This window comes from Crotalus tigris, unplaced genomic scaffold, assembly GCF_016545835.1.
Source record: "Crotalus tigris isolate CLP2741 ecotype Arizona unplaced genomic scaffold, ASM1654583v1 scf7180000024427.8105951120:4207309, whole genome shotgun sequence".
Lineage (NCBI taxonomy): Eukaryota > Metazoa > Chordata > Lepidosauria > Squamata > Viperidae > Crotalus > Crotalus tigris.
The window spans coordinates 2,989,493-3,015,826 of record NW_024100595.1 but is presented as its reverse complement, the minus strand read 5'-3'; the positions used below and the strand labels follow the sequence as shown (position 1 = coordinate 3,015,826).

The 26,334-nt window shown below is 47.0% G+C and overlaps 1 protein-coding gene across 1 annotated transcript; it reads right to left on the bottom strand.

Moving 5' to 3' along the window:
* Positions 1-487: 487 nt before the first annotated feature.
* Positions 488-24,334, bottom strand: KAT8 (lysine acetyltransferase 8). The gene is made up of 11 exons (XM_039330304.1): positions 23,979-24,334; positions 22,322-22,396; positions 20,663-20,838; positions 19,883-19,936; positions 19,377-19,541; positions 17,915-18,004; positions 14,583-14,723; positions 11,791-11,884; positions 10,729-10,879; positions 7,554-7,708; positions 488-2,105 (listed from the first exon to the last, which is right to left on the bottom strand). Exons 1-11 carry the CDS (start codon positions 24,238-24,240, stop codon positions 2,041-2,043), a joined length of 1,428 nt encoding a protein of 475 aa, XP_039186238.1. The 5' UTR covers positions 24,241-24,334; the 3' UTR covers positions 488-2,040.
* Positions 24,335-26,334: the final 2,000 nt, after the last annotated feature.

The following is a 26,334-nucleotide window of genomic DNA, read 5'->3' as shown; positions in this document are numbered from 1 at the left end:
TGATCTTGTCACGTGAGCTGTACAGTGAATACCTGGCATGAGGTGGTCAAGAGTTTGGGATTATGATAGATGTGCAATTCTTACACAAAACTGTCACCAGACCCAAGCTAATCAAGAAAAACAAACCAGTCATATTGGGCAAGTGAGGCTTCATTAAGGTTGACTGTTAGGACGATTAACACCTTGGCATGCTGCTGTTAGTCAAACCATGTGGAAATGAGGAAGAGGTGCATTAGTTAACCCCTTCACAGCAGGGTGACAAGTGATAACTACCTGTTGTGAAAAGGACATAGTTTCTGTGACCTAAGCTTATTGATACAAAGCCAGTCTTCACTTCCTGCTATGGGATTGTTCCTCTTTAGAAGGATCTTTTCTCTAGTTTACCTTTCCCAGGGTCGTTCCTTGTCATTTACAGGTTTTTTTCATTGTGCCCCCATTAAAGATCAGCTGTAATTCTGGTACATTAGTCATAAAATGGCACAGTAACTTGTGTTATGTTTTTTTTTTATTAAAATATTTCTTAAGCAGAACACACTATATATATATGGTATACACATTAAAAACTACAGCAACTCTGTGAATAGATGTTCCTACCCAAGACATCCACCACAAGCCTCAGGGTCCCTCCCCAAATCACTCTCCCCCAAAACAACGAAAGTATGCAAGGACCTCAGCGGAAACCGGTGGTGCAAATAGCGACAGGTTTTTCTCTTCGGTCCACTTGATCGCTTCAAGAGACTTCTGATCTTTTGGCAAAGTCCCTCCTCAGTTGATCACCACCAAACGCGGTTCATGCCATGGAAGGGGAAATATCAAGTAATTCCACCATAGCCTTGTAGTCAGTTTTCTCCAATCCGGAGTTCGTCCATTCGTCTGAGTAAAGGCTGTGTTTTAGAAGGGCAGCTAAGTTTAAAAGCATGTTTCCCCCCCCCCCGCTGCTCTTGTTCAGCGTTTTGTTCCAAGAAAGAACCATTTACTTTGAGGCACTGTAAAAGGAATTGGTAAATTCCTTTTAGTTACATCATAGAAGCCAACACTGCACTATGGAACAGCCTCGGAAGTGACATCAGACTTTTATATGTGCCTATTTCCACTTTCCTGAGTCTTTAACACCCAAATCCTGACTCTCGTGCTACGGGTTACCAAGCATTGTAACTCTAATACATCTTATATTTTTGTCAGCACTGACCTTAAATGTTGACTGTGGAGCAAGTGATACTACTTGAAAACATTCTCTCCCTCTTTTCCCACTTTGCTAACAGCCGTGGGACAGTGGAAGGATTCAAGCTACTTATCTAGCATAACTAAGAACATGTATGAGCTTTGATAGAATGTACAAACTTGCCTCCCTTTGAAGATATGGAGAGCGACAACAGATCTACCAAGAGGGACCATTTTCTCAAGAATTACAGAAGACACAGATTTTTTTTCTCTTCAAAATGTTGAGCAAGGCTGATTGTTTCATATTTCAATAAGTTGGAGATCTCTTTTGGAGACGTCAATCTTCCTTCTTATGATAATCAATAATCTAGTTTTCCTATTACTGATAGTAATCACGGCTTCCCAACTTTTGTTGACTATGTGCTCTCCAAATAGCCAATCCCTGCATTTATTTACTGCTCAGGTCTCGTTCTGCCACAGTTCTGCCATACTGAATGACCCGCTTGATTCTGGGATTGGTAACATCCCGAAGTCAGTTAGAACTGTCAATTCGAAATAATAAAATGATTTATCTGCTCTTTTTATGATATGAATGAAGATACCAGTTCCGACTTAGAGAAGACACCAAGTTTAGAAAGAAAGAAAGAAAAAAAGAAAGTTCTGTATCGAGCAACAGAAAAAAAGGGGGATAAAATAAGTAGTCTTCATTCAAATGAACCCACCTGTTTTCAGGTGTTTCTCATAACCCCAAGCTACCTGTTCCATGTATGCCTTTTCAGTACAAGACTGACAGCAATGTTAAATTAGTGAACGTCTTCCAAAATAAAAAAAAGCAGATGTGAAGCCAAACCCTTTCCATTTTTCAAGTCAGTTTTTCCTTCACTTCTTGGAAATCTTGGCTTGCTTGTGTTTAGGAGGTGCCCATCTCAGGCAGAGAGAATCCACTGGAGAGAGAGAGAGAGAGAGGAAAAAAAAAAAAGGGGGGGGGAAGGAAATAAGAAATCTTAATGGGTCTGAACAGGTAAGTGGAAAAGGGCAGAGCAGTCAAACAAAGTCCATCACTATTTCAAATATCATGGGCATGGATGTCCTTCCTGAGTAGGCTGATGAAAATTCAACAGGTTAATCAAATTGAGTGTTAGAGAAAGCGCAACAGATACCATCCTGAATAAAATTATGCCTTGGACTAGTAACAGCAAACACAAAGGCAGGTGTGCCCTTTACCTACAAGCGTTCATTTAGGGACTGTCTGAAGTTACAACAGCATTAAAAAAAAAAAAAGACATATGACTATTTTCCACACCTACAAGCGTTGCAGCATCTCCAAGGTCACGGGAACAAAATTTGGATGCTTGGCAAGTGGCTCATATTTATGACGGTTGTGGTATTCCTTTTGTGACCTTCTGACAAGCAAAGTCAACGAGGAAGACAGATTCGCTTAACAGCCGTGACTCTAACTTAACAACTGCAGTGAGCCACTTAACAGCTGTGGCAAGAAAGGCTGTAAAATGAAGCAAAACTCCTGTCTCGCTTAGCAACAGAAATTTTGGGCTCAGTGGTGGTTGTAAGTCGAGGACTACCTGCAAGGGCCTGGCAGATTCATTCTGGATTTAAGAAGCCCTCTTGGTCATGCAGGCCACCGCGCAAGTGTTTATGCCTTGTTTGTACTGTCTTCGCAACACTCGTGCCCCTCCCAACCGGCAGCTCCTGACCGAGCCGCTTTTTGAAAAGGAAAGAGATCTGGGAGGGGGTCCAAATAATCTCCCTGCAGCTCCTGTTACATAAATGACAAATACCGCAACGTCATCCGCTCCCTGGGGGGGGGGTGGGGTAGAAATAACAATACCTCTTTCAGCAAAAACCTGCAATATCTTGACTTCTTCTGAGATAACTCTTAGTAGATACCGGGCATGATTGCCAATAAACTGAAAAGCGAATTCTTTGGCTTAATTGAGGAAATGGCTTTATAGTGTGGTGAAGAGCCGCTGAAATGTTTCCCCTTTGTAATATACAAATATTTCAGTTTATTTGTGTTTATATTATACCGCAGCTTGTGCTGCAAAACAGGAAAGATCAGGTGTGCATAAACTGCGGTGGTATAAAGCCGAGCCAAGGTTAGATAAACATCCAGCTCTGACTGGAAACTCTGACAAGAACTGCATGCCAGAAGGACACACTATTTGCTGAATGATTTACGTCCCACCAAATATCAAAAGAGACATGCTCTTTTCTAGGCTGCTGTGTTTTTCCTTGGGGGGGGGGGGAAGCAACGCTTTCTACCGAAAAAACAATCTCGGCCTGTGAATGAACATCACTAGCAATAGGCTTCAAATAAAAGGCTAGCATTCGCTCAGCACCTCTTCTGCAATTCCAATACGGTAAACTGAATAAATAATCCTCCCCGGCTAGCTTATGGGAGTTAAGTATTAACTGCCCAGGTTAGTGCAGGGCAAATGAAACCAGTTGCTTCGGAGACTTAACAGTTTGAAGTCCATTCCTTGGAAGGAATCCAGGAATGTCAGTTTAGTTGGGAATAAAGGGCACAGCAAAGACTGGAAAGCAGTTCCATGAATCAGGAAAACTAAAAGGACAGGTTTGGAGCAAGGAGCCTTCAGTGTAGGCAGTAGCTTGAGGAGAGTCCCCATAAACACGAAGGTAAAGAATAGGCAAACTTATGGCACGGGTGCCAGAGGCGGCACTCAGAGGCCTCTCTGTGGGCACGCGTGCCGTCGCCCCAGCCCCGCCTCCCCCCACAGCCCCCCTGGAGGAGAGTCGCGCCAGGCAAGGCCTGTGCGGAGCAGCACAGCCAAGGACACGGCAGCCGGGCAGCGGGGACAAGACTCCACCCTCGCACCCCATCTCGTGCAGTTGATGCTGCGGGGCACAGGCAGAGGGCGTGGCCGCCATGGCACTGCTGGGTCGCCTGGACGATCTGCGGCTAGCCGTGGAGGCAGTGAGCGGTCCTGTGGGTGGGCGGGGGCGGAGCGGGGGTAGGGCAGCTGGGGACGGGGTGGGTGGGACCAGGGCGGAGGGGGGGGGGCAGGGCGGGGGCTGTTTTTTGGGCACTTGGTCTCTAAAAGGTTTGCCATCACTGCCTTAGACCAGTGATGGCGAACCTTTTAGAGACCGAGTGCCCAAACTGCAACCCAAAACCCACTTATGCATCGTCGGGTGCCAGATGGGTGTGGCCCATTGGCTAGGTGTGACCAATTGAGGGGATGGCCCATTGGGTGGGCATAGCTGCGGTGGTAACGGCAGACTGGGTGGGACTAAAAAGTTCAATCAATCAATTCCAACTTTGCAAGATCTTTTTTCCCCCAGAAATTGAAATTGACTGATTGAACTTTTTTTTTTTTTTGGCACACAGCAGTGGAGGCCTAAAGCGAAAAGATTTTATAAAACCCAGCTGAAGGATTAGGACTGGGGCGATGGTGCACGTGCCATAGGTTCGCCACGAGAAGTTGAAATTGACTGATTGAACCTTTTTTTTCTTTTTTTGCACATGGCAGTGGAGGCCTAAAGTGAAAAGGTTTTATAAAACCCAGCTGAACGCCTAGGACTGGGGCGACAGCGCGCGTGCCCACAGAGAGGGCTCTGAGTGCCGCCTCTGACACCCTTGCCATAGGTTCGCCACCACTGCCCTATACCAGGGCTTTTCAACCTTTTCACCCATTGTACCACTTTTAGGATATGGCAATATCCGAGTACCATCAGTCACCTAGCAAGGTGTCAAAAACATAATGACAAAAAAAAGAAAAAGAAAAAAGTGATAAAGTACAGGTAGTCCTCGACTTAAAACAGTTCACTTAGTGACTGTTCGAAGTTACAATGGCACTGAAAAAAGTGCCGCCCAAGACACAGCCAAGCAAGACACCTGCCTGCCCACCCAGCGGCGCTCTTCCTCCTGTCCGAGGTTTTCATTGTTGTGAGCATTTTGTTGAGGATTGGCAGTGGGGGTGGGGTGGGGGGGGTGTTTGGTTTTTATTCCCCCCATCTGCTGGGTGGTTGCAGCAGGTTTTGGTCACTTCACATGATCTTGGGACACTGTGACCGTCATAAATATGAATCAGTTGCCAAGCATCTGAATGTAAATCACAAGACCCTGGAGATGCTGCAACATCCCAGCTGATCCGCGCTTCTTCTGGGCTCAGCAGAAGCATTAAGATCAGCGCCGAGCTCCAGCTGGAGCCTGGTGCTGATCCTGGTGCTTCCACTGAGCCCTGACAGCCCCGAAGAAGTGCCGATCAGCTGGAAAGCGGCACTGATCCTAGCGCTTCTGCTGAGCCCTGACAGCCCTGCAGCTCAGGCCGTCTCTCGCTCAGGCTTGTGCAGTGCTGCCACTGGTTCAGCTCATTCCCCTCCCCCGCTACTTTTATAGGATGGTCGTGTACCACCTGCCAGGTGCCAATGCACCACAGGTGGTACCCGTACCACTGGTTGAAAAGCCCTGCCCTGTACCATTTTGGACAAATGGCTGTCCAGCCATTTGCCTCCAGTGATGTAGCACCCACAACTTTGGAAGGCAAGCTCTTCCACTGATTAATCATTTTGTCAGGAAGTTTCTCCTTAGTTCTAGGTTGCTTCTCTCCTTATTAGTTCCCATCTGTTGCTTCTTGTCTTGCCTTCAGGCGCTTTGGAGAATAGTTTGACCCCCCCCTACTCTGTGGCAGCCCTTGAGATATTGGAAGACTGCTATCATGTCCCCCCTCATCCTTCTCCTCATGAAACTAGACATACCCAATTCCTGACAACTGTTCTTCTTAAGAATGCTGCTTAAGGAAAAATTGGGAAACTGAATTAATTACAGTTAGTCCTCAACCACAATTGATTCCAGAACTACTACTGCTAAGCAATGCAGTCGTTAAGTGAGTTGCGCCCCTTTTTATGACCTTTCTACCACACTCATTTAAGCAAATCACACGGACATTAACCGTAACCAGCTTCCTCCGTTGACTTAGACTTTGGAAACCACCAGGGAAAAGTCACAAATGGCAATCACGCAACCCTTGGATATTGCAACTCTCGTGAATACAGACCGGTTGCCAAGTGCCCAAATTTTGATTACAGGGATTACAGGGACACTGCAATGGTCAGGAGGGTGAGGACTGGTCATAAGTCACTTTTTCCAGCACTGTGGTAACTTCGAATGGTCATTAAATGAATGATCATAAGTCTAGGGCTTAAAGAGATCGCTCTCAAGAACTTTAGAGCACTGGAGATCAGGAAAAACTACAGGCAGTCCTCGACTTACGACCCACAATTGAGGCAAAAATTTCTGTTGTTAAGTAAGACATTTGTTAAGTGAGTTTTGCCCCTTTTTTGCCACAGTTGTTAAGTGAAATCACTGCAGTTGATAAGTTAGTAACCAGGCTGTTAAAGTGAATCTGGCTTCCCCACTGACTTTGCCTGTTGGAAGGTCGCCAAAAGTGATCAGGTGAAGGTCATAAATACGAATTCTGATCACTTGACCAGGGGGATGCTGCAAAGGTTGTTAACTGTGAAAAATGGTCATAAATCACATTTTCCAGCGCTGCTGTAACTTTGAATGGTCACTAAACGAACTGTTTAAGTTGAGGACTACATACATATGTTTCTGAGAAAAACAGACGTATCCATACTCACGCAAGAAAGCTAAAATGACAGAAAACACCACGCACGAGAATAGTTAAAACTGGGAATTTGAAGAAGCAACAGGTGGTGACATGTAGCATTAAAAAGGAAGTCAGTGAGAGACAACACAGTTATTATAAGAACTGCATAGACCAGTGGTTCTCAACCTGTGGGTCGGGACCCCATTTGGGGTCGAACGACCATTTTACGGGGGTCGCCAAACAACGCAGTCCGCCATTTTTTCCCCCTTTTCCTTAGCTGTGCTACTCCCTTTTATTCTATTGGCTTTTGAAAGCCAATAGAATAGACTCTCTTGAATAGAGTCTAATTCTATTGGCTTTCAAAAGCCAATAGGAATTGTCCAGGCTGTCTCTGCCCTGCTGAGCCCGCCAAAAGTCCCATTCTGCAAACGGTGCTGCACCAGTTGAGTAGTCCTCGACTTACGACCGGTTGATTAGTCCTCGACTTACGACCAGTTGGGGGGTCGCGGCATTAAAAAGGTTGAGAACCACTGGCATAGACAAAAAACAAAACAAAACAAAAAGGTTGGGGATTGCAGGCCCAGAAGTTAAATCTAGCAAATTTTAACAATCTGGCAGGAGTTGATTTCAGTTCTGCTCTCCCTGCAGATCTGGAAATTGTACCCAGGCAAAGAGAGAAAGAGAAGGACGAATACCACCACGTTAAAGAGCCCGTGCGGATCTAACGCCGCACATCAGGCTTTCTGAGAGCATGATTAATCACTAGTGCGTCCCGCCCACCGTTTCCCTGTTCGGCATTACCTGTGATAGGCGGCTTCTTATACTGAGCGCTTTTGAGATGTTCCTCCACCAACTTGGGAGTGACGCAGATGACATGCTGCCCCTTCCAATACTTGACCATGTTCAGGGACTGCAAGGTGCTGATGATGTCATTCTGCGTGATGCTCGTCATCTGGCTGTACCAAGGGAAACAACAACATGCGCAACGTCAGCTGGAACGAGTACAAGATAAGGGGAGGTCAGGAGTCCTTTCCAATAGGCCACATTAACGCTCAATCAATCACAGAAGGGCATGCAGTCCTCCCTCAGCACCAGCCTCACTATACGTTGTTAAGCCGTGCCCAATTTTGTGACTTTTACCCTGGTGGTTAAGTGAATCACTGCCATTGTTTTAAGTGAACCACGTGGTCATTAAGCGAATCTGGCTTTCCCCATTGACTTTGCTGGTTGGAATGTTTACAATGTCAGTATATTGCCCCCCCCCCAACAATCCAGGTCCCTCATTTTACCGACCTCGGAAGGAGTCAACCTTGAGCCCCTTCAGGATCGAACTCCAGGCTGTGAGCAGAGTTAGTCTGCAATTCTATTCCATTGGCATCCTTCAGTCTTGAGAGACTATGGCCGTGGTGGCGAACCTATGGCACGGGTGCCAGAGGCGACGCACGGAGCCCCTCTCTGTGGGCACATGTGCCGTTGCCCCAGCCTCGCCTCCCCCCGTGACCCCCTCCTCTCCAGCAGCCCCCCTGAAGGAGAGTCGCCCCTGAGTGTGGCCCACACGGAGCAGCACAGCCAAGGACATGGCAGCCAGGCAGCGTAGACAAGATTCTGCCCTCACACCCCATCGTGCACAGTTGATGCTGTGGGGCGCGGGCAGAGGGCGTGACTGCCATAGCGCTGCTGTGCTGCCTGAGCAATCTGCGGCGGGCCGTGGAGGCGGTGAGTGGCCCTGTGGGCAGGTGGGACGGGAGATGGGAGGGCGGGGGGGGGCAGGGGGTGGAGCAGCGGCGGGGCCAGTTTTTGGGCACTTGGTCTCTAAAAAGGTTCGCCATCACTGGACTATAGTATCGTGCTCTGGAAAGAGGTCCTAAGGCAGCATCTGGTGTGGTTTGAGAATGGCAGTCCCTTCCACATTGAGGGCAGATACAATCTGTCCCCTGTCCAGCCCCCAGATTTTGCTGGTTCCGGGACTGCCTCTTTGCCTCAGCCTCCCACACAAGTGTCTCTTCGAATTGGAGAAGGCCATGCTGTGTCTTTAGCCTCCAGGCTGAACGATCAGAGGTCAAGGATTCCCAGCTGTTAATGTCCATTCCCAAGGCCTTTAGGTCCCTCTTGCCGATATCCTTATATCGCAGCTCAGGTCTCCCTCTGGGGCGTTTTCCCTGCACTAGTTCTCCATACAGGAGATCTTTCGGAATTCGACTATCAGCCATTCTCACGACATGCCCAAGCCAGCGTAGGCGTCGCTGTTTCAATAGTGCAGACATGTCAGACACAAGGCCCGGGGGCTGGATGCAGCCACGGTGTGGTTTCATGTTGCCCGCGAAGCCATCCTGGAAACAGTGAGGGAACAGCCCCCTCTGCCTTAGCCTTAGCCCAGGCCAGCCAGGAGCCAATGTACAATTTTGTGGTGGCCATCTATACTGAAACACATTCAGTCTTAGCTCCATGAGCCCCCTCCCCCCCGCATGGCCTGAGAGGAACAGTGAGGCTCCTCCAGTGGACCATGCCTTGGCACTTGTCCTGGTCCCACCCCCTTCTGCCAGAGACCCTCAGATCTGCCCCACTCCTGCCCAGGCTCCCACAGGTGTCCTTGACATGGTGTAGAGCTGGCCACACCCACCCAGCAGGCCACACCCACTCCATCCACATCCACCCAGTACGCCACACCCACCCAGCCCCCTAAGGGCAACCGCAATGCTGATGCGGCCCTCAATGAAATTGAGTTTGACACCCCTGCAATAGTGTATACATGCTAGAGCAGGATTTTTCAACCAGTGGTACGGGTACCACCTGTGGTAGATTGGCACCTGGCAGGTGGTACGCGACCATTCTAGAAAAGTGGTAGCGGGGAAGGGAATGAGCTGAACCGGTGGCAGCACCGCACAAGCCTGAGCGAAAGATGGCTGGAGCTGCAGGGCTGTCAGGGCTCAGCGGAAGCGCCAGGATCAGCGCTTCATTGGAACTGTCAGGGCTCAGCGGAAGCACCAGGATCAGCGCCAGCCTCCAGCTGGAGCTCGGCGCTGATCCTGGTGCTTCTGCTGAGCCCTGAAGAAGCACCAATCAGCTGGAAAGCAGCACTGATGCTGGCGCTTTTGCTGAGCCCAGAAGAAGCGCCGATCAGCTGGAATGTTGCAGCATCTCCAGGGGTCTTGTGATTTACATTCAAATGCTTGGCAACTGATTCATATTTATGACGATCACATGTCCCAGGATCATGTGAAGGGACCACAACCTGCTGCAACCACCCAGCAGACCGGGGGGGGGGGATAAAAACCAAACACTCCCCGCACCCCACCCCCACTGCCAATCCTCAACAGAAATGCTCACAACAATGAAGACCTTGGACAGGAGGAAGAGTGCCGACGGGTGGGCAGGCAGTTGTCTTGCTTGGCTGTGGCTTGGGGGGCACTTTTTTCAGTGCTATTGTAACTTCGAACAGTCATTAAGCGAACTGTTATAAGTCGAGGACTACCTGTACTTTATCACTTTTTTCCCTTTTTTTGTCATCAAGTTTTTGACACCTTGCTAGGCGACTGGTGGTACTCGGATATTGCCATATCCTAAAAAGTGGCACAATGGGTGAAAAGGTTGAAAAGCCCTGTGCTAGAGATTCCAGCACATTCCAGGACTGCGCTATTTGGGACTTTGTCATGCCAAGTGATGCTGAGAATACGTCGGAGACAGCGCATATGAAAAGTGTTCAGCTTTCTCTCCTGCCGTACGTGAAGGGTCCAAGACTCACTGCAGTACAAGAGTGTGTTCAAGACGCAGGCTCTATAGACCTGGATCTTTCTATGTTCTGTCAACATATTCTGTCAACTTCTTATTAAGCCATACTCTCTTTGTAAGTCTGGAAAATGTGGTGGCCGCTGCAGAGTTTGTCTGCAATACTGCGCTTTAAGCACTGTGCCACAAGGGCTTTTATTTACATTCTACAAACAGCTCTCAACTGACTGGTAGTCAAACCTCCTCTTACCTGAGATCCTTGATGGAAAGGGTGCCTCGGAAATCCCGAAGGATCTCTAGTAACACCCATGACCAATAGCTGCGGTAGCTCAGCTTGCCGAGGTCCGAAAGGGGCTTCTCGGGGGATCCCACTGTGCTTTCAAGTTTGGAGAGCTCATAGCCTGGGGAAGAAGAGATCAGAAGTCAAGGCCTCAAAAGCGTCTCAGTTCAGAATCCAGGCATTTCGAGGGCAAGGAAAAGCTCAGACCGGATCAGACTCACACTTTTTAATAAAGGGACTTCAAAATGGAAAGACTAAATGAGACATGTCAAACACAAGGGCCGGGGGCCGGATGCGGCCCATGAAGTGGTTTCATGTGGCCCGCAAAGCCATCCTGAAAGCAGTGAGGGAATGGCCCCCGCTGCCTTGGCCATGGCCCAGGCTGGCCGGGAGCCAATGTACAATTTTGTGGTGGCCATCTATGCAGAAATGCATTCAGTCTTAGCTCCATAAGCCCCCCCCCCCGCATGGCCTGAGAGGAACAGTGAGGCTCCTCCAGTGGACTATGCCTTGGCACTTGCCCTGGTCCCACCCCCTTCTGCCAGAGACCCTCAGATCTGTCCCACTCCTGTCCAGGCCCCCACAGGCACCCTTAATGCAAATGATGTAGAGCTGGCCACACCCACCCAGTAGGCCACACCCACTCCATCCGCACCCACCCTGGCCACACCCACCCGCCCCCCTGAGGGCAACCACAATGCTGATGCGGCCCTCAATGAAATTGAGTTTGACACCCCTGGACTAAATACGTAGCACCGTGACTCTGGCTGAGGAATTCTGGGAGTTGAAGTCCACAAGTCATAAAAAGGCCATGTTTGAAGACCCCCTGCCCTAAAGCGATCAGGATAGCAGAGGTGTTACAAAAGGGGGGGGGAGGAGGTAGGGCAGATGCAACAGAAGTTAACTTGTCACCGGGGGTAGGTGGGTACAATAGATCTATCTACAGATCCAACCCCAGGAAGCAATTAAGAGACTGATAATCAACTCTGCAATTCATTTTTATCATTCATGGCTGAGAAAAGAACAGCTTACTGAATGCAATGAGGAATTTCCCATAGCCCCGTCTCTGGTAAGGGGGCAAGGTTAGAATACAAGCGACATTATTCCCATCTGGGGATTCCTTTTCCTAGAAGGGGAAAAAAAATCACAGGAGTCAGGTAAATGATGTTATGAAATCTAGCCTCAAGCAGAGTAATCAACATCCAGAAAATTGTATTTCTTTTAAAAATAGTCACCAATTGCACCCATCATATCTGGCAACCCTAAAGGTAACTTTGGAGAAAAGCTTGCTCCACTGTCACGGATAAAATCCATGCTTGCTCTCCTGCTGCAAACTCTCTCTAAGCTGATCTTGATGCTGATTTATTTATCACCTTCCTTCCTTAAAAATTTTTGAATTACTTATTACATGTATACTCCATCGATCATCCAAGAGCTCAAGGTAGTCTGCCTATCAGGTTCTTTTCCAATTTAATTCTAAGAGCAACCTATGACCATAGGGCAGTGGTGGTGAACCTATGGCACGGGTGCCAGAGGCGGCACTCAGAGCCCTCTCTGTGGGCACGTGCACCATCGCCCCAGTCCTAGGCCTTCAGCTGGGTTTTATAAAACCTTTTCGCTTTAGGCCTCCGCTGCCATGTGCAAAAAAAAAAAAAAAAGGTTCAATCAGTCAATTTCAACTTCTTGCAGGAAAAAAAAAAGATCCTGCAAAGTTGGAATTGATTGAACTTTTTAGTCCCACCCAGTCTGCCGTTACCACCACAGCCACGGCCACACAATGGGCCACACCCACCTGGCATCTGACGATGTATAAGTAGGTTTTGGGTTGCAGTTTGGGCACTCGGTCTCTGAAAGGTTCGCCATCACTGCCATAGGGTGTTTCTGACTCGTAGTGATTGACCCTGCATAATTCCAGGATTGTGTGGGGACTTGAATTCAGTCCACTTCTCCACACAGATTTTTGTTATGGAGTCTGCTCCATTGCAGGTTTTTAATATTACATTGAATTTTCGCGGCAATAAAGTGTTCCTTATGTCTGTGGTTAAAGTTTTCCAAGTGCGGTATTGCAGATTTCAGAGGAAACCAGAGACGCCAAGATCTCTCCCTTTCACACACACACACACACACACACACACACACACACACACACACACACAGACATGCACAGAGAGTAATTTCTTCTTCTCTCTTTCCCTGTCATGTTTCTTAAATTATATTTTCTTCTGAGCTTTTTTTTACCAGACACTAATTTTAAAGGCACAGAAATAAGATTCTAAGTCAGTGGTTCTCGACCCCATTTGGGGTCGAATGACCATTTCACGGGGGTCGCCAAACCACGCTGTCCGCCATTTTTTTCCCTTTTCCCTAGCTGTCCTACTCCCTCTTATTGGTGGCCACACCTACTTGGGGGTCACCACAACATGGGGAACTGTATTATGGGGTCACGGCATTAGAAAGGTTGAGAACCACTGTTCTAAGTGCTCACACGGGATGCTCGTAAAATAAAAAGTGAACTAAAACTCTTAATTTGGAAGATTTGCTGAATTATTTGGATCAGCCATGGTTCCGTAGAACTGAAAGCCAGAAGGCTCGGATAATGGACTACAAAATAAAACATGGATGGAGTGAATAGGACCGGTATACATGGCCGCTCTTGTAAAAACTCCCGATCTTCATATGGCCCTGATCTTCCAGACCCTTTCCTTCTCTCCCTTCCCAAAACCACTCCTGATGTCCCTGTGGCCATTTTGTCCCTCCCAATCTTCCTAGGGCAGCGGTGGCGAACCTTTTAGAGACCGAGTGCCCAAACTGCAATCCAAAACCCACTTATTTATCGCTGGGTGCCAGGTGGGTGTGGCCCACTGGGTGGGCGTGGCTGCGGTGGTCATGGCAGACTGGGTGGGTGTGGCCAAGGTGGGCCTGGTCACCTCAATGTTGCTTGTGGGGAGGGATGCCTGTGGGGGCCGGGCAGGGTTGGGGGAGACCCAGGGGGTCTCTGGCAGGTGGGGCAGTGGGCAGAAGGCTCATCCTGCGGGGTGAGGCGAGGCAGGGCAGGGGGTGCCATTGTCGCAGGGCAAGGCGAGGCAGGGGTGGCTGCTGCCTGACACCATCGGTCCCCGTACACAGAGGCCAGCAAGTGCATGGCAGCCTTCAGTGTCTGTCAGCAGCCACAGCCTGCCGGCCCCTCAACAGGCGCACTCTGAGGCTCCACAGCCCGCCGCCAGCAATTCAGAGAAGCCACCTCTGAGCTTGACGGCTGGCCAACAGCTGAGGAGGTGATACGGTGGGTCGTGCCTGGGAAAAGGAGAGCATGCGAGGCCAGGATAGACGGGGGGGGGGGAGGGAATCCAGCCGGGCTAGGATGCATCTGGCCATGTGGGATCTCGGCGAGTTAGCGGGCAGATGGTTGAAGAGGGACGGTTGCCATCTCCGGGACATGGTGCGCGTGCCCAGAGAGGGCTCTGAGTGCCGCCTCTGGCACGCGTGCCATAGGTTCGCCACCACTGTCATAGGGCCTTCTCTCACCCATCACCACTGTTCTCCTTGACTTTTCCCCCTGTTCACATCTATCCCAAAGCACTTGTGCTTAAAGCAACTGTGTTTTAGTCTACAGGGCAAAAGACCCCAAAGAGCCTCCATGTCAGGGAACTGAGCAGCAGGGGTCCAAATGGAGTCAAAGACGCTGACACAAACTTAAGAGACACAACGCACCTAAAACCAGTAGCGCACAAAATATTTCGCGTAGCCGTAGAATTTATCCACTTTTTCGATCACAAAGTTAGTTACAATGCATTCCCCAATCCGTGAACACCAGCAGTCAGTACCTTGGAAAAGTAGCCAACGATATGGGCTCCTTGCCTGTCCACCTCAGTAAGGATGTAGAAGACAAAGGGCTCCACGTCAAAGTAGAGGGTCTTATGATCCAGGAATAGTTTGGCCAAAAGACACAAATTCTGGCAATAAATCTGGGGGGAAAAGGAGCAATAAGGACATAGGCTTCAGACAAAAAAAAATATGAAATCCAGGAGCAAAGAGGAGAAACTTCCTGAGAGTGAGAACAATTAATCAGTGGAACAACCTGCCTCCAGAAGCAGTAAATGCTCCAACACTGGAAGTTTTTAAGAAGAGACTGGACAGCCATTTGTCTGAAATGGTGTAGGGTTTCCTGCCTGAGCAGGGGGTTGGACTAGATGACCTCCAAGGTCCCTTCCAACTTTACTATTATTATTATTATTAAAGAGGAGTGTTGGCTCATTCCTTATTGAAACAAACAAACAAAAATGTATTTCTGAGATAAACTTTCTAAAAGAAGAGAATTTCATTCACAACTATAACTTATCTAAAATTAAAATTTGTTTTTTTAGAGTGAGAAACAGTATCTCCAACTTGTTCAAAAAGCCAAGAATGCATGTAAGAAAAATAAACTTTGTGTCAGGTGCCTTCTTTTGAATCTCACATGCAACTCAATGGTTCCTTTTTTGAACCAGGCCTATCTGGGCCATTCTGTGAGCAGCCTGACAGTCTTCTATAAGTTAATCTTCCAAAGCAATTCTGGATGACACAGGCCTGTTTCAGGGCTGGTCTTGTGTCCCAGAATTATCATTTTGCCCACCCCGATTTGCAATCATTCTGAAGTTGATTCTTTGAAAAGAAAATGAATTCTCTGGTTGCATTTCATATTCTACAGCAGTGCTTTTCAACTTTGGCAAGTTGAAGATGTATGGACTTCAACTCCCAGAATTCCTCAGCCAGCTTTGGGGAATTCTGGGAGTTGAAGACCACACATCTTCAACTTGCCAAGGTTGAGAAACATTGTTCTACAGCAGGGATCTTCAAACCTGGCCCTTTTATGACTTGTGGACTTCAAGTCCCAGAATTCCTCAGCCAGCATGCCTGGCTGAGGAATTCTGGGATTTGAAGTCCACAAGTCATAAAAGGGCCAAGTTTGAAGACCCATGTTCTACAAGTGTCTCATATATTCCATAACTTCCTGATTGGTCTTCTCAAAATTTAGATGCAACCAGTTCTTAACTATGATTTTTTCTGCAGTAATAGTTCAATAGAAGAGCCTTCATGTCAGGGAATTGAGCAGCCGGTGTCCAAAATGGAGCCAAAGACACTGACTTGTAGTGTTATATAAATAAATATATTTTACATTTATATTTACAGCAGATAAGATAGACAGGTACACACTAAGATCATGAGGTAAATCACAGAACAGAGCACATAGAAAAGGGAAACTCCCCCTTCTCAAGCAGCAACCAATCATAACGTAGATTGCCTCATGCAGGAGCTCGCACTGTCCAATCAATCAACTACAACTGTGTGCTCTGTTCCAGTTATTAAATTAAATATCTTAAAACTCCATATTACTATTCACGCTTAAGACTGCCCTTCCCCAACCTGGCACCCTTTAGCTAGTATGTGCTGCCAAATTTGCATCAGCTCCTACATGGACCTTTTCCATTTGTCCCCCAACTGGTCCTTCAGGACTTCCAATGGTGCAGATATCACCACCGTAATAGAGACCCTCCATCTTCCTGAAGTTCGTCTTTCTCTTGCCTTCCATCTTTCCCAGCATCAGAGCCTTCTCCACAGAGCTGAGTCGTTTATATAATATGTCTGCGGTAGGATAATTTGAGCTTGGCCATTTTGCGCCTTGAGTCACAACTCTGGGCTTATTTGCTCAATGAGTCATTTGCTTGTTTTTAAGATACATCCTTTAGAAATTCTGGACAGCTCTCAAAAAATGTTTTTGTTAGTACCGTCACAAGACAACTGGATTTTTTTTTCCCTTGAAAATGTTTTGCTTCTTATCCAAGAAGCTTCAGCACGTGTAAAAATAAGCTAGGGCGGGGGTGGGGAATTGAACACGCGCCACGCACCCACTTACTTTAGGACTGCTGCAGCCAGGCCTCCCACACCCTGACACGCTGCTGCTTGAGTTCTGCGGCCACTTGCAGCCAGATGCCACGTGGCACATCGTGCCAGGCAGGCCGTGTGGAGCATCGCACTGCCGTGCGTGTGAGCAGTGGCACTGGCGCAATGCACCACGCAGCCTCCTGCCATGAGTGGTGGCACTGGAGCGAAGTGCCACGTGTCCAGCCATGAGCGGCTGAAGAACTTGGGCAGCAACGCGACAGATGTTGGCGCATAGGAGGCCTGGCTGCAGCAGTCCAAAGTGGGTGCAGAGCGCGTGGGGCAGCTCCCCCCCCGCCCTAGCTTGATTTTTACGTGCGCCTCACCCCAAAACTATTTTGGGGATAGGGCTTATATTAGGCGCAAACATAAAAATCAAGCTAGGGCTTATTTTCAGGGAAACATGGTATGACCTGGATCAGGGGTCCTCAAGCTTGTCAACTTTTAGACTTGTGGACTTCAATTCCCAGAATTCCTCAGCCAGCTTTGCTTAAAGTTGCCGAGTCTGAGGACCCCTGACCTGGATGGCTGAGAATCTCCATAGACCTGTTGGCACCGTGTTCCATGTAATTTGCGATCTTTGATGTAGCTATTTCTATATCAAAAGATTGAAGGTTGGAGGCTATTGGCCCACACAAATTTTATCTGCATACAGGTAGTCTTCGACTTTCAACACGTTCGTTTAGTGATTGTTCAAAGATACAAAGACAATAATAAAAAGTGATTTATTACCATTTTTCACATGGCCACTGCAGCACCCCCTGTGGTCACGCGATCAAAATTCAGATGTTTGGTAACTGACTCATATTTATGACAGTTGCAGTGTCCCGGTCAACTTTTGCAATCTTCTGACAAGCAAAGTCAAGGGAGAAACCAGACTCACTTAACAACCATGTTGTTAACAACTGCGATTCACTTATTAGCTGCAGCAAGAAAGGTCAAAATTTGCTTAACCCGTCATTCAGCAGCAGAAAGGTTGGGCTCAACTGCGGTCGTACGTTGAGGACTACCTGTGTAGGCTGGCTTATTTAAAAGCAACTTGCAAATGTGGGGAGAGGTAAAATTATATAGTAGTTAATGACTGTTTATGACTCTGCTGAGCGACTGGCTTTCTATCTGATGAACCAGATTTTCCAAACAGTGAAGATGGCAAATGCCAGGTTCCCAAAATAGCAAACGGGCCGCCTAGACCACAAAAAGTGAACACAGCTTAGTGGAAATCCCGGAAACCTCTTACCTTGTGATCTTTGCCATCCACCTCATATACTGAGATGTTGTTTTTGCGGTAGATTTCTTTCCCTGGTGGTTGTCGCCACTCACACTGGCCCTGAAGCAACGATAAGAAGAACTATGGGTACCAAAAATGACAGGTATCTATGGGGTTTTTTTTCTCCTGAGGAATTCTACCTACAAACCAGTTCAATACCCCTTTTGCATCTATTTGTCTTTGACCTGATTATTTTTCTCCAGTTTCATTTTAGCATCGTCTGTTTAGATTTCTCCAGCTGGCAACATTGAAAATAGTGAAACTAAACGCAGGTAATCCTCAATTTCATTTAGTAATCCTCAACTTCATCAAGTTCATTTAGTCGCTGTTCAAAGTTACAACGGCACTGAAAAACAGTGACTTAAGACTATTTTTCATATTTACGATCACTGCGGCATTCCCCATAGCCATGTGATCAAAATTCAGCCACTTGGCAACAACTGACTCATATTTATGACCGTTGCTGTGTCCTGGCATCCTGTGATCACCTTTTGCAACTCTCTGGCAAGTAGTCAATGGGGGAAGCGGGATTTGGTAACAACCAGTTACTACTGTAACAACTGCAGTGATTCACGTAACAACTTGGAAAGGTCTTAAAATGGGGCCAAATTCATTAAACAAAAGTCTCGCTTAGTGACCAAAATCTTGATCCCCACTGCGATTAAGTCGAGTATCTGTACACAAGTTCAAATATACTGATATGCACTGATCCCCAGATGCCATTTTCTCTTTTTGATAAGTGTGTCATTCCACTTACAGCAGGGGTGTCAAATTCAATTTCATTGAGGGCCGTATCAGCATTGTTGTCCTCGGAGGGGGGGTAGGTGTGGCCAGGGTGGGCGCGGCCTACTGGGTGGGCATGGGAGTGGGTGTGGCCTACTGGGTGGGCATGGCCAGCTCTACATCGTTCGCGTCAAGGGGGCCTGGGCAGGAGTGGGACAGATCTGAGGGTCTCTGGCAGAAGGGGGTGGGACGGGGCAAGTGCCGAGGCATGATCCACTGGAAGAGTCTACTGAAACCCCTCCCCTGGAGCCCATCAAGCCAGATATGTGAAGTAGGCAAGGGCTATTTCCAGGCGATGGTGCATTTCTTCATTCCTCACAAAAGGTGACACCTCCCCAGCATGCACCCAGGGGCTGGTTCCTCGCTGTTTCTAGATGGCCTTGTGGAGCTAAGACTGAATGCGTTTCAGCATAGATGGCCACCACAAAATTGTATATTGGCTCCCGGCCGGCCTGGGCCAGGACCAAGGCAGCGTGGGCCGTTCCCTGTTTCCAGGATAGCTTCGTGGGCCACATGAAACCACGTTGTGGCCGCATCCAGCCCCCGGGCCTTGTGTTTGACATGTCTGGCTTACAGGCTCTCTGGTGCTCAATTCTCTCCCACCCCAACCTTCCCCAGCCCCCTGGCAACTATCCTCCCCCTTGCGTACAAGGTGATAGCGGTAAGTCTTCTCAAACTTCATATACTTGAGGCAGTATTCGCAGATCCACAGCTTGGGCTGCTTCCCGTAGTCTTCTGGGAATGGTGAGAAATACCAAGCGTCAATCTCATAGTTCCCAATATGGATTTTGTCCACATATTTCACTTTGGTGATCTGAGAGGGAGACAAAAGTAAGCGGCGTCCTACAAAGACAGTAATAGCCATAGCACTTAAGACTTTATATACCGCTTCATAGTCTTTACAGTCCTCTCTAAGCGATTTTACAGAGTCAGCCTATTGCCCAACAATCTCAGTCCTCACTTCACCGACCTCGGAAGGATGGAAGGCTGAGTCAACCTGGAGCCAGTCAGGATCGAACTGCTGGCAGTCGGCAGAGTTAGCCAGCAATACTGCATTTTGACCACTGTACCACTACAGCTCGTAATACTCCCTTTTCCAAAACTCTTCAAATTTCAAGCCAGACACAGCTAGGCCAGGTATGGATAAATACTCACTGCTTCATGTTCCTTCTCCAAAGCTGCTGTGGTAGGATCCATCTCAGCATACGTCTGCGGTGGGGAAAAAAGCCCAATCTTGTGAGTAACGGCAAGCATTTCCTGGAAAAGCCATCTTCTCCTGCCAGCATAAGGGCAGCAAGAGCACCAAAAATGCAATCGGATACAGGCAGTCCTCCACTTACAACCGTTCGTTTAATGATTGTTCAAAGTTACAACGGCATTCAGTAATTTATGATCATTCTTCACCTTTACCACCATTGCAGCATCTCCAGAGTCATGTGATCAAAAGACACTTAGCAACTGACCAGCAAAGCCAATATGGAAGCCAGATTCACTTAATAGCCGCGTTACTAACTTAGGAACTGCAATGGTTCACTTAACAATTGTGACAGAAAAGGTGGTAAAATGAAGCAAAGCTCACTTAACCGTCTCACTGAGCAACAGAAATATTGGGCTCAATTGTGCTCATCAGTGGAGGACTATCTGTACTCTGTTGTTGTTGGTTTTTTTCCCCTCCCCACCTCTGGAATGGATACAGGTTGTCGTCAACATACGACCATTTGTTCAGCAACCACAGCTTCTCCACTGCCTGAGGCACCCCATGCTCACATGATGACAGCAACATGGAGGGCTGGGATTGCAAGGGTGCTGTGCTTAATGAGAGCAACAATTTAATGATGGTAATAATGGGCTCAACTATGGTCGTGAGTTGAGGATTACCTGTATCTGGCAGCATAGAACAATTCTGCCTTCCCAGCCCCCTCTCCCTTGCATCACCTTTTGGACATGGTTGATTTCATCATGTTTGCGCTTCTGATTGCGCGTGATCTTGCGCTCGGGCTGCTCAGAAAGTTCGTTCATGTATTGATCGGTGTTCTTCTGCACGGCATCTTTGACTGTCTTGGTGAGGGCCAGGCGGTTCTTATCCACCCACTCATCCAGACGTCGGTTGACTGTGAGAGCCAAAGGAGACTTAGGAGATCACAGAAGTCTCACCATTCCCCCTCCAGCCACCCCACATAAAATGTTCTTTAGCTAGAAATTGAAATATGGGAACAAGAAGGTTGATCCACTCTGCCTTGCTCTACTCTGGGGTAAAGAGAAGATAGATTGAAATCTACCGATAAGACTTCTAGATCAGGGACGTTCAACCTTGGCAACTTTAAGACCTGTGGACTTCAACGCACAGAAGTCCCCAGTCAGCATTAAAGGATGCACTTCCCTGATCTAGATCAGTGGTTCTTAACCTGGGCGATATTGCCCCCGAGGGAGCAATTTCATTTTTCAGGGGGGCGATGGAACGAAAAAGGGCGACACGGGGGCAAAGGAATGAAAAGGGGGCGATATGGGGGCGATGGAGCGAGAAGTTTTGGGGACACTTTTGAGACTTTTTCGTACAGTGAATCGCTATATATCTGTCATACAAAAACATCAGATCGCTCACTATTAGTGGATTGAATTGTGTTTTCAAATGTTCTTCCAGCTAGCTTCAGTACAGAATGCCGTACATATGTGAAGACGCATCGCTTATCTTCATGTGCGTTGCACAGCAGCCTCTACCCATACAGTGGCGCGCCATTGGCCAGAATATGGGAGATATGGGAAAAAGACTGGAAATAAATTATTTGCATCGATATGTCCTGATGACAATTTTAAAGAAAACAAAAAAAGTGTTTGCATAAATTGAAGAATTATTTCCTATGTTGTGATTGAGAGGTTGTGTTGGGGGAGGGGGGCGATGACAACTTCCTCATTAGCTCAAGGGGGCGATTCATTCAAAAAGGTTAAGAACCACTGATCTAGATGATCAGTAAAGATTTCTGACTGCCAGTGATTTATCAACAGCAAACAAAAATCACCACCCCAAAGCTCTGACTGTGTCCAAAGTTGCGTACAGTAGCTTCCATTCTAGTACTAGAAAAAACTAAAACCCTGAATCAACATTAAGCAGAGTCTTCATCCTGTTCACCAATAAACACTCTTTCAGCTTCTTCCCAGAGCAAAATATTGAACTAAAGGCATATAATTTTTGTTCTGCTTCTTTTTTCCTTTTTTTCCTACAAACTGGGATAATTGGCAATTTGGGTTACATCACACTGTGCTAAGGCACGCTACGATGGTTCTTTATCTAACACTTTATCATTAGTGTGCAGAAAAAAATACAACCTTACTTAGAAGCCTACCTAAAGCTACATCTAAACTAAATCTCTCTATGCTCATCCGATCTCAAAATGACCTGATGAAACAATTTATGGAAGACTGCAGGGAAAAAAAAAACATAGTTATATTTAATTAGATTAATTTAGCTGGTTAGGAATTCAAGGAATTATCATTCCAGTTTATCTTCACGGCATGAGATTAGGGAAGACTGAACTAGCTAAGACACCTCAAACTTTCTCATCATTACACAGATCAGAATCTCAAAACGGCACTTACATCCTACATAGTGAACATAAAATTCCTCTCTGGCTTCTTGTTCGTTGAGACGAGACTGAATCACCTCTGCAGAATCTGAAGGGGAAGAAACCATCAGTCTGGTTAAAGGACATTTCAGTGATGAAAAGTGAGAAATACAAGTCAGTAAAAAGACTATGAAACACTCTCTTCTTTCAAAAGGGAAACAAGCTAGCATGGAAGTAACCTATGAAAGTTTAGTTCATTCTTACCAGCGAGGCTGGAACCATAGATGTGGGTCTTGTGTAACTAAGTTCAGGAGTATGAACACATAGAAGTTTCCATTTATTTCTACAATACGTAGAAGGATACTTTAGATAAGCGTAACAGAAGAAAAGCCTAATGCTCACTGGAGAAGGGCCTAATGCTGGGAAAGATTGAGGGCAATAGAAGAAGGGGACGACAGAGAATGAGATGGCTGGATGGAGTCACTGAAGCAGTGTGAACTTAAATGGACTCCAGAAGATGGTAGAGGACAGGAAGACCTGGAGGAGCATTGTTCATGGGGTCGCGATGGGTCGGACATGACTTCGCAATTAACAACAACAACAACAGAAGAATAATGAGAATGCACACAGTTACTCCGTGAATGTTTAGTTACAATTAAATTATATGATATTCAATGGATTACTGTCAGATATGCTAAGGATTACAGTCTTAAATGACTGTATTGAGGCTTGAAGCTAGAAGGATAGTCATCAGGCTACTGTTTCAATCTAGCTTTTGGGTTATCATGTATTAGTTTATATGAAAAAGATCCATCCAGGGTGGCTCAAAAAAAAAAGTGTTACCTGCTTCAGATACGATATATGATAGTTTCCTTCTTCTCCATGGGGAAATTGATTAAATGAGGACACCCAAGCATTTCACAATTACGTGTGGCTCGTATTAATGCGGTGTATTACGCTACACAGGATGAATTTGGCTTTCGCGGTTTTACAGCCTTTTTAGCAATAATTAAAATAATTTGAGATGAAAAGTTGTAAATCTAGAATTGTCTTTATAAATAATAATTACTGTGCTAGTGTTGGAGTTTCAGGACATCTAGTGACAAATGGGCTACAGGATTCAGGACTGTTGGCTCAGCAAGTATCTACCCATCATAAATATACAAAGATTGAAAACGGAGAGATAAAGACAAAATGGCCACCAGTCCATTGCAAAAGGCAACATTACTTACAGCAGCTTACACCCTGTGAGGATACTTTTAGTGCCATCAAACAACCTTCATCTGCCTATCCCAGGTCCTCGGGAAGGATTCACGGGTAGACAAAAATGCCAAATTGGGGCTAAACATCTGGCCGACTGGGCAACCAACCACGACGATAATTGTAGAACTCAAAACAGGCAAGCACCTGCCACACCACATCCCAGAATTAACAACTCCCCCTTGTGTTTTTTCTCCACAACAACCCTGCCAATGAGGTCGGGCTCCCGACAGAATGGCCGGCTCAAAGACGGCCACGACCCTTCCACGGACGAGGGTGGACTTGAGGGTGGCCTTCCCCAATATTTGAACTACTACAAGCCACGGGCTGTCCTGATCGTTGAGCCAGGCGCGCGTTAACGACGACCGGGAGCCCTTTCCGACGCCAAGCACAGACCCAGCGCTGAGTAACGGAGGAGAGGGGGCACTTACGCCACGTTCCGTCCCCTCGCCGACACAGGTAGGTCTCTCCGATCTCCACGGTGACTTCAGCCTCGCGAGAAGGCGGCGACGAGGACGGGCGGCTCTGGCTGCCCAGGCCTCCCGCGCTGCCTTGCCTCGGCGCCTCCTCTTCCTCTCGCCCCCCCGGCCCCAGGCGTCGTGGGTCCGAGCCGGGGGGGCTCCCCCGGCCCCCTCCGCCTTCGTCTGCAGAGGAGGCCGTTTCGCCTCCTCCGGACCCGGCCGCCGCTGCCATGACAACCGCCACCGCGACAACTCAGGCGCGCTGAGGACGCCCCGTTCGCATCTAACGGCTCTCCCCCCTCCCGCCCATCTTGCAGGCCCAAGCCGGAAGTGATCTCTCTGGGTCATCATAGAGCGAAAACGTCCCTGCGAAGGCGCATACGAGTGACGCCAGCGAGCCTTGGTCACGTGACACTGCTCGTTCACCTTGCCCTGGGTTGCTGGGAAACTGAGTTCCCTGACTGCCTATATACGTATGTCTTCTTAAAGTAAGCCTACTTGATAAATCTGGTTGGCTGTAACTTGAACCATGGATTCTGTGGTTCTTCTAGTACTTCATTAGGGTGGCCAATTGATTGTTTTAAGAGAAAACTATGACTACATTAAAATTTTGTTACATATTTTTGAATTAAAAAAAGGTATAAAGGCTGGTATTACCTGATAAATTTTTGTAATTCTTAATCTGGCCATGGCGCAATCAAATTCAATACTTTTTGAAAATAAAAAAATAGAACACTACACAATTTCTCCTAGACTGTGTTCTGGATAGCTCTCTGAAAATATGTTTTGAAAGGAGAAACTATTTTGACTATGTAGTACTATGTAGGGAATATGTAAGACATGCTTTGTAAAGCAATTGATGATGGCATCTGTACTATGATCTTGGTTTGTAAATATTTTGAATATCCTTTCAGCATTTGAAAAACCAAATATTGCATAGTACAATACTAATCAATATTTGGCAGTGTTTGAAAGGAGATGGATGGTATTAATACCACTTTACAATGCCTTGGTAAGGCCACACTTGGAATACTACCTCCAGTTTTGGTCACCACGATATAAAAAAGATGTTGAAACGAAGAGTACAGAGAAGAGTAACAAAGATGATTAGGGGTCTGGAGGCTAAAGCATATAAGGAAAGGCTGCTGGAATTGGGTATGTCTAGTTTAATGAAGAGAAGGACGAGGGGAGACATGATAGCAGTGTTCCAATATCTCAGGGGCTGTCAGAAAAAATAGGGAGTCAAGCTATTTTCAAAGGCACCTGAAGGCAGGACAAGAAGCAACGGATGGAAACTAATCAAGGAGAGAAGCAACCCAGAACTAAGGAGAAAATTTCTGACAGTTAGAACAATTAACCAGTGGAACAACCTGCCTCCAGAAGCGGTGAATGCTGGAAGTTTTTAAGAAGAGACTGGACAGCCATTTGTCTGAAATGGTATAGGGTTTCCTGCCTGAGCAGGGGGTTGGACTAGATGACCTCCAAGGTCCCTTCCCACATCATCATCATCATCATCATCATCATTATTATTATTATTATTATTATTATTGATCATCGCACAGTCAGCCAGATGTTCAGACTGGATTTGGCATTTTGTCTACCTTTCGAGTCCTTACCCAGGACCTGGGATAGGCAGATGTGGATGTTTGATGGTATTACAGATATCGTCGCAGGATGGAAGCAGTTCCTAATAAGGCCGCCTTTTGCAATTGACTAATAGCGAATTTGTCAATGCCAATGGTGTTCAAGTGGTGCTCCAGTTGTTTTGGGATTGCACCCAAGGAGCCTATTACTATTGGTACTACCCTTGCTTGCTTTTGCCACAGTCTTTCTATTTCTATTTGTAGGTCTTTGTATTTTGTTATCTTCTCCAGTTCTTTCTCTTCTATTCTGCTATCTCCAGGCACTGCCACGTCCACTATCCAGACTTTTTTGTCTTTCTTATCGACAATTGTTAAGTCTGGGGTGTTATGTTGCAGGTGCTTGTCTGTTTGAATTCTGAAGTCCCAGAGCAGTTTAATTTTATCATTTTCTATGACTTTCTCTATTTTATGATCCCACCAGTTTTTGCTTACAGGCAAATGATATTTTTTGCAGATCTTCCAATGCACCATTGTTGCTACTTTGTCATGCCGCTGCTTGTAATCAGTCTGTGCAATCTTCTTGCAACAGCTTACCAAGTGGTCCACTGTTTCTTCAGCTTCTTTGCATAGGCGGCACTTACTGTCTGTTGCTGTCTTCTCAATTTTGACTTTGTATGCATTTGTCCTTAAGGCTTGGTCTTGTGCAGCCAGAATTAGTCCCTCGGTCTCTTTCTTCAATTTTC

What these genes read in the sequence shown, in the direction of transcription:
- KAT8 (XM_039330304.1), bottom strand. Translation starts at nt 24,240, where the DNA reads ATGGCAGCGGCGGCCGGGTCCGGAGGAGGCGAAACGGCCTCCTCTGCA. An exon ending in TGGAGAAGGAACATGAAGCA is followed by an intron (nt 19,542 to 19,882) that starts GTGAGTATTTAT and finishes TCTCCCTCTCAG; the next exon opens with ATCACCAAAGTGAAATATGT. An exon ending in TAAGAAGCCGCCTATCACAG is followed by an intron (nt 2,106 to 7,553) that starts GTAATGCCGAAC and finishes CTCTCTCTCCAG; the next exon opens with TGGATTCTCTCTGCCTGAGA.